The 8,385-nt window shown below is 40.7% G+C and overlaps 1 protein-coding gene across 1 annotated transcript in view; it reads left to right on the top strand.

Annotated features, from left to right (window-relative positions):
* Nucleotides 1-8,093, top strand: part of LOC133498354 (uncharacterized) — a 39,645-nt gene extending 31,552 nt beyond the window's left edge. Inside the window, exons 14-25 of the mRNA XM_061815103.1 lie at nt 87-226; nt 342-468; nt 2,406-2,569; nt 2,659-2,785; nt 2,889-2,921; nt 3,351-3,463; nt 5,110-5,239; nt 5,318-5,457; nt 6,509-6,632; nt 6,852-7,010; nt 7,129-7,288; nt 7,368-8,093. Of these exons, the coding sequence (XP_061671087.1) occupies nt 87-226; nt 342-468; nt 2,406-2,569; nt 2,659-2,785; nt 2,889-2,921; nt 3,351-3,463; nt 5,110-5,239; nt 5,318-5,457; nt 6,509-6,632; nt 6,852-7,010; nt 7,129-7,288; nt 7,368-7,459 (1,509 nt within the window). The 3' untranslated portion in view covers nt 7,460-8,093. The remainder of the gene's footprint in view (nt 1-86; nt 227-341; nt 469-2,405; nt 2,570-2,658; nt 2,786-2,888; nt 2,922-3,350; nt 3,464-5,109; nt 5,240-5,317; nt 5,458-6,508; nt 6,633-6,851; nt 7,011-7,128; nt 7,289-7,367) is intronic.
* The last annotated feature ends 292 nt before the right edge of the window (nt 8,094-8,385 follow it).

The raw sequence follows: 8,385 nt of genomic DNA on the forward strand, positions 1-8,385 counted from the left end.
TCAGAATTTACAGAACCTTAACTTAAAGATGGAGTCTAAATCCTATGGGGTCCGTTTGCTAGAACCTTTCAACTATTTGTCTGCAGATTGAGATTTACGAAAGGTCGTACTTCAGTGGCAAATCGAGGATCATCACCACGAACATGAAAGATTTCATGACCAGAATCGACAGGCAGCAGGGGGCATTCATGTACAGCGTGGGCTCCCTCAAAGTGCACGGAGGAATGTGAGTGCTGCTGGGAAATGTTTGCGGGCCTCATATTGGAAATCAATAATTATCATCATCATCACAGTACATTTAAATAAATTTTTAACGTGTGTGTGCGTGTGTGTTGATATAGCTGGGTGGGCTATGAGAAGGAGGGCTTTCGAGGGCACCAGTACCTGCTGGAGGAGGGCGAATACCACGACTGGAGAGTTTGGGGAGGCTCAAACTCCGAGCTACGCTCCGTTAGGGTCCTACAAGCTGTAAGTTGAAAGGGATGTTCATTTCTGTACTATTTATTTGAGTTTTAACATGTAATGAATGTATCTTAATTAGTCTTTAAGGTGCCATTGATGCCAATGTATTTTTTTTCCATGGCTATATACTGTATTTAAGATGTCGGCCTCGATCAAACTGTTGTCAGTTTGGCATTTGCTTATTTGCAAGCTCTTTAAGAACCTTGTGTCTTGTCTTTAGCCCCACTTTCATTGCTATGAACATTCTAAAATATATATTGTAATGAAAAATACATCTAACATTATTCACTTCAATATTGATTCAAAAAATAAATAAGAGCGGGGAGCATGTCATCCATGCGCAAAGTTGCCATATTGCCTGCAACGTCATCAGCAGATGTTACACTGGGACATTCACCATTGAAAACACGTAGTGGCACCTGCTATGGGAGAGGAACAACAGAGATTTTTGGATTTTTCCAACCCCCTTTCTGACACAGAATCTCTTTGTGAAGAAGAGAACATCTCACAATCAAGTGACGTGACTGGGGCAATATTACCCTTTTGTTTCAAGCCATATTTAGATGATATGCGGAACACGGAGAACTAACAACAGACTCCCAGACAGTATGTATGAGCCACCCTGGCCTTAGCCGTCCGCGGCACCACCGACAAAGCTGTCCACGATGGGCACATCGACACATCGAGCACACCTGATTTACGTACGCAGATCTTTTGTGACGTTTTGAGAGGATTATGTTCCCCCACCCCAGCTATTGTTTATTTTTTTGTAGCTCTATACACACCTACCTGTCATTTGGAATCCACAAGCATGAAGAGTAATTCCATCCTCCCGAGTGTTCAAACAATATCCAGCAATACAGCGATCTGGCATTTTGGCTAACATGAAGGAATAAAGAGCTACCTTCCCGCAAGTAAAACTAGTATAAACACACGAGACTGCCTGAGTGTGCTTCTGCTGTTAACGTCACATCCTGCTTCCTCTCCAAAGCAAATCCCTCCAGAGGATTTTCATGACGGGAGTTACAAAAAGCCATATACGTCAAAATCATGCTTTGTGGTGAAAAAACGGATGGGTCCATTCCAGCTGTCTTATTTTCATGAATAACATGCTCAAAATCATGCATTTCATGACAGTGGGGCTTTAGGGTTGCATTGTGACTTGATTTCATATTGATTTGAATGCTCTGAATTCGATTCAGTAAGAAATACAAATACACTAATATTTGAGTCTAAATTTTGCTAGTTTTGAAATATGTATTTTTGATGCCATATGCCGCATTATATTTTAATGTGTATTTAAACAATTTTAAATACCTATTGGTAATTGTAAAGTTTAAATAAACACTTACTTTGTAATGTATAATAAATTGAAACATTTCACTGAAGTATTGGCTTTCTGTAGCGTTGTATGAAGTATTGTGAGTGACAGAGCATATAGGAGCAAAATATTTATTTCACTGTGAATATGAAATTAAGTCTGCAACAAGCAGGGGCTAACTAAACTTTTATCTAATTTCAAAAGTCATTGGAAACATGCTCAAATAAAACCAAAGCATAACAACAGCGATGCACGTAGACATTTTTTGATGTGTTTTATTACATGAAACTGAAATTGAATGGAACCGCAACATACCTATGACTTAATATCAGCATACGCAGGGTGGGGGGTAGGTAGGAAAAAGGTAGGGTGGGGGGTAGGTAGGAAAGACCAAGGAGTGCGAATTGAATATACAATGATTTATTGTATTTAGAAAAGAGAAAAGTGAGTGGAGTTTCACTCACTGATGTGGAGAGGGAGGCGGTTGAACGCTGTGATCGCGCTACATCTTCATCAATTGCTCGCAGGTTTTCAGTAATGGCAGCGGGGATCGGTTGCTCTTGCCCCGCAAATGGCAGGGGAACACAATAGATTTGATAATGCTCATCGTATGATTCCCTAGGACTTGAGCGAACCCTTAATGGTGATGTTCGAGCAGCCAGAGGAGGAGGAGGAAGGTGCTCCCGCCCAAGAAGAGAACACCTTCGAGGTGACTGAAGCCATTCCGGATGTTGAGCTGTTTGACTACAAGACTCACACCCGCTCCATCCAAGTATTCAGTGGCGTGTAAGTCGAGAGTAAAAGTATTCTACTCGTGTTGTTGAACTACTATAAAAGAATCATTTAAAAAAATCTGTTGACTTGCCACCTACCAGGTGGGTGGCGTACTCCCACGTGGACTTTTCTGGTAACCAGTACATCTTGGAGAAAGGCTTCTATAGTAACTGTGCCGACTGGGGTTCCCGTGACACTCGGATTTGTTCTGTGCAGCCGGTTCGTTTGGTGAGGCCACAGAGAAGCTGAAAATGATTATTATTATTATTATTATTTTGTAAGTGTTGTGCAGGACCGTAATGAATGTTCATTTTATTTGGTTGGCTTTTAGGCTCCGACTGATGGTAACAGGACTAGGAATGAGGTGAGGATTTTAGCAGTTCAACTTGTGTTTGAATGGCTTCTTGACCAGAAAAAACAACACAAAATTATATTTGTGTATTTTTTTTTTACTTTTGATGATGACACAAAGCGTGATGAGACCATTCAATACACCTCTATCAATTAATTTAATGACAGTTCCTGAACAACAAATATGGAATTGGAAAACTACAGACAGAATAAGATACAGGGTTAATCTTTCAGTAGAGAATTCTTGAACGTTTTTTTTTTTTGTTGTTGTTGTTGTCATCATTATTATAGTATTTTTGCTTAATTTTTGTCTCCTAGTTACGAACCACCCTAGTTTGCAAACAGGATTTACTGAGCCTGTGCATCCAAACGTCGTCAAATCTGATACTATACATGTTTTTAATCCAGCAACGTTTCCTGCATCTGGATTTGCCTTTCTCAGATACTGTTGTACTCGGAGCCAGAATACAAGGGAATGTGCCTTATTTTCAACTATAAGCAGGATGCTGTAACTGAAGAATTCCAGATCAAGTCTTGCAGGATTGTTGGACGAAGGTGAGAGATTTTAAACACATCTCTACTTCTTCTTCTTTTCCTTTCGGCTTGTCCCGTTAGGGGTCGCCACATGTGTCATCTTTTTCTATCTTAGCCTATCTTCTGCATCTTCCTCTCTAACCCCAACTGCCCTCATGTTTTCCCTCACCACATCCATAAAACTTCTCTTTGTTCTTCCTCTCGCTCTTTTGCCTGGCAGCTCCATCCTCAGCACCCTTCCACCAATATATTCACTCGCTCGCCTCTGAACATGTCCAAACCATCGAAGTCTGCTATCTCGAATCTTATCTCCAAAACATCCAACTTTGGCTGTCCCTCTAATGATCTTATTTCTAATCCTATCCAACCTGCTCACTCCAAGCGAGAACCTCAACATCTTCTTTTCTGGTACCTCCAGTTCTGCTTCCTGTTGTTTCTTCAGTGCCACCGTCTCTAATCCGTACATCATGGCCGGCCTCACCACTGTTTTGTAAACTTTGCCCTTCATCCTTGCAGAGACTCTTCTGTCACACAACACACCAGACACCTTTCGCCAGCTGTTCCAACCTGCTTAGACCTGTTTCTTCACTTCCTTACCACACTCTCCATTGCTCTGGATTGTTGACCCCAAATATTTGAAGTCGTCCACCCTCGCTATCTCATCCCCCTGTAGCCTCACTCTTCCCCCTCCACTTTTCTCATTCCCGCACATATATTCTGTTTTACTTCGGCTAATCTTCATTCCTCTCCTTTCCAGTGCATGTCTCCATCTTTCTAATTGTTCCTCTGCATGCTCCCTGCTTTCACTGCATATCACAATATCATCTGCGAACATCATGGTCCAAGGGGATTCCAGTCTAATCTCATCTGTCAGCCTATCCATTACCACTGCAAACAGGAAGGGGCTCAGAGCTGATCCCTGATGCAGTCCCACCTCCACCTTAAATTCTTCTGTCACACCTAAGGCACACCTCACCATTGTTCTGCTGCCATCATACATGTCCTGTACTATTTTAACATACTTCTCTGCCACACCAGACTGACGCATGCAGTACCACAGTTCCTCTCTTGGTACTCTGTCATAGTCTTTCTCTAGATCCACAAAGACACAATGTAGCTCCTTCTGACCTTCTCTGGACTTTTCCACTAGCATCCTCAAGGCAAATAATGCATCTGTGGTACTCTTTCTAGGCATGAAACCATACTGTTGCTCGCAGATACTTACTTCTGCCCTGAGTCTAGCCTCCACTACTCTTTCCCATAACTTCATTGTGTGTCTCATCAACTTTATTTCTCTATAATTCCCACAGCTCTGAACATCGCCTTTTTTCTTATAAATGGGAACTAGAACACTTTTCCTCCATTCTTCAGGCATATTTTCGCCCGCTAGTGTTCTGTTGAATAAGTTGGTCAAAAACTCCACAGCTATCTCTCCAAATTGCTTCCATACCTCCACCGGTATGTCATCAGGACCAACTGTCTTTCCATTTTTTCATCCTTTGTAGTGCCTTTCTGACTTCCCCTTTACTAATCATTTCCACTTCCTGGTCCTTCACACTTGCCTCTTCAATTCTTTTTCTCTCTCTTCTTCTCTCTTAAACACATCTCTACTGTATGTGCAAAAAAATCCGTGGCTTCAAAAATGACAATCATCAACTATTTTTCAGCTGGGTTCTCTATGAGAATAAGGACTTCACAGGGACCATGTATGTCTTATCAGAAGGAGGCTATAGCTCATTAATAAGCATGGGCTGCACGCCGAGCACCTTCATCCGCTCCGTCAAGGCTGTGCCAATGGTGGGGAAAAACTATACTCCAGCATTTATTTGATCCTTTCTTGTCTGGGTCTTCAGCGCCATCTTTCTCTGTGTGCAGAGCTTCTCGGTTCCCTCCATCTCTTTGTTTGGACAGGAAGGTCTCGAGGGAAGAGAGATCACAACAGACTCTGAGCTTGTCAGCATGGTGGCGGAGGGGTTCAATGACCACATTCTCTCAATCAGAGTCAACAGTGGCTTGTAAGTTTCTGTGTATGTGATTGTGGAAGGGAGTCGTATGCACAGCTTACTTCACCTGTTTATCAAACCAACCAAACAATTTTTGCAGTTGCTGTATATGCATTTAAAAAAAAAAAAAACATCTAAATCGATCTCAGTACCAAAGCAAAAAGTTGTCAGTAGTGTTTACTTTTTCTTTTCTTTTTTTTAACCTACTTATTTTATGTTTTGGTACAGCCAAATTAAAGTGTGTTTTTTTTAATTATAAAGCAAGTCAGATATCTCGCGACATTCACATTTATTTACAAGTTGTTAAATTTCTCTCTGTTAAAAAAGAATTTGAAATATTTAGTTAAGTTGAGGGCGGCACGGTGGAGCATCTGCTGAGCATTGGCCTCACAGTTCCGAGGAGCGGGGTTCAAATCCCAGCCCGCCTGTGTGGAGTTTGCATATTCTCCCTGTGCCTGCATGGATTTTCTCCAGGCACTCTGGTTCCTTCCCACATCCCAAAAAACATGCAACCTTCATTGGACACTCTAAATTGCCCCTAGGCATGATTGTGAGTGCAACTGTTTGTCTGTCTCTGTGTGCCCTGCGATTGGCTGGCAACCAATTCAGGGTGTACCCCGCTGCCTGCCCGTTGACAGCTGGGCCCGGCTCCAGCACTCCCGCGACCCTTGTGAGGATAATCGGCTCAGAAAATGGATGAATGGGTAGTTATGTTGTAACATTGATTCATTTTGACAAAACAACTGTGATCGTATCCAACATTTCTTTTCACTATTGGTATATGTGGCAAGTCAATAGAGAAAAAAAAACTAAAAAAAAAAAAGAAACTTTGGTTACCCCTGTTTTGAGGCAAAGCCAGTTTTGTTTGTTTCATGTGTGCAGTATATTTAAAAATATTGTCTCGTACCTTTTGGCCTTAATCCACACATACTTCAATGGAAGCTTAATCTTTAAAAAGAAAAACTGGGCTGGATCAACGTTTTTCTTTTAAATGTATTTTTAACATACATTAACTAACATCCATTATCTGATCACAACACTTGGATCTGTTTTTCTTTCCCAGCTGGGTGCTGTGTGAATTCAGCCACTATAGGGGGCGCCAGTTCCTTTTAGAACCGATCGAAATTACTAACTGGCCCAAATTCAGCTCTGTGCAGACTGTTGGCTCCATGTACCCAGTCCGACAGGTTTGTCCACACGCGATAGTTACACTCATCTAACTTCTTGACTATCACACTTGGACATGTGCTGATGACAGAATTTTAGTTAATTTCCACAGAAAAATGTGAAAGGAAGTTCTGAACTTGGTTTTACCAAAAAGTGTTTTTTTTTTTTGTTTGTTTTTTACTGACGAAAAAAAGTGTCTTGTCCGTGTATTTAGAGTCGAATGTTGTGATGTTTTGCAGAAGCGCCACTTTTTCCGTATCCGTAATGCAGACAGCCAGCACTACATGTCCATCCAGGGTGGGGTGGAGGAAATGAAATCTGGACGGGTGGTGGTCACACCAGAGGTGGAGCCCTTGAGTGACATATGGTTCTATCAGGATGGATTCATAAAAAACAAGGTAGTAACTTCAACATACCACTTGAAGTAATGTTTTATGAATAACATAATGAGGTTGTGTTAGACACACACATACAGCACAGAGTAGACTTTCACCAATGTTTTGCGGTCGTGTGTAGCTTTCCCCGACCATGAGCCTTCAAGTAATGGGCACTATTGAGCCGGCAGCCAAGTTGGTGTTATGGAGCGAGACCCGGCAGCCTTCACAGACTTGGATGGCCCAGATGAGAGGACGACTCAGCAGCATTACTTTTCCCGGAATGGTCATTGATGTCAAAGGTATGAACAGGGGACTTGGAAGCTAATGTAGTTGATTATTTTTTCTTTTTCTTACCATTTTTTAAAAATGTAATTGCAGGTGGCCAAAGCTATGACAAGGAGCATGTGGTGATTATGCCGGAAAGTGACGAGAGGTTAAGCCAACAGTGGGAGATTGTACTGATTAATTAAACCATCACAGAGATCTTGCTCACTTTGGCAAAGTTTCTGATGACATGATCAGGATATTAGCCCAAATTCTGAGGACCAGAAATAGTCCTGTGCATAACTGCCTTATTAGATTAATCTATAACTCATTGTATTAATCATAAAGGCAATATATAAGGTTACAATCCTCCTCCAAAAACATTTTATATTTATGTTATGTATTATACAGAGTATAGGAAGCTTTATTCCTGCATATTTTCTGGAGGTAAAACTCTGACCCACTTTTTTATGCTTGCAAGTTCACAATCGCACACTCCATTTTTAAAATTTATTTTTAATATATACACAACTACTGCTTAAAATGGACAGTTCCTGAATAAAGCCAAAGAATGTACGCTATGCAAATATATTTTTAAGATATTTTTATAATGCATTGAATGTTTACGGTGTCCCTCTTCTCTATGCAGTACATTGTATGTCAGCGTGTGGGTTCCGAATATCTGTTTCATGAATCTTTTGTGAAATTGCGACAAAAGAAATTTATATAGAGAGAGTAAGAAAGAAGTAACTGATATCTGCGTGAATTGTAAGTTGTTCTTTGTTACTAAAGTCATAATATATTAAAGAGGGTGTGGTTTTAAAATACTAATAAAACAAACATTGTCAAAGGAAAAAACTAAGTTGTGATCCTTGTTTTATATTACTATTAAAGAAAATATTGCTATGAAACTCATACTCATGCTCTGCTGGACATTGTTTTTCCTGTGCAGGTCTTTAAATATTTACATTAGCTATCCTTCTCACCCTGCACTTCATTCAGTCATTTTTTTTAACCCAAATGCTGTGTTGTTCTTCCCTGTTGAAAGATTCTCGGCATTTAAAACAAAATAACAGACACCAGAAAACTACTTTGGCATTTTATACATCGGTTCCTCAGGTTGAAGATAAAA

Source organism: Syngnathoides biaculeatus, chromosome 1, assembly GCF_019802595.1.
Source record: "Syngnathoides biaculeatus isolate LvHL_M chromosome 1, ASM1980259v1, whole genome shotgun sequence".
Classification (NCBI taxonomy): Eukaryota; Metazoa; Chordata; class Actinopteri; order Syngnathiformes; family Syngnathidae; genus Syngnathoides; species Syngnathoides biaculeatus.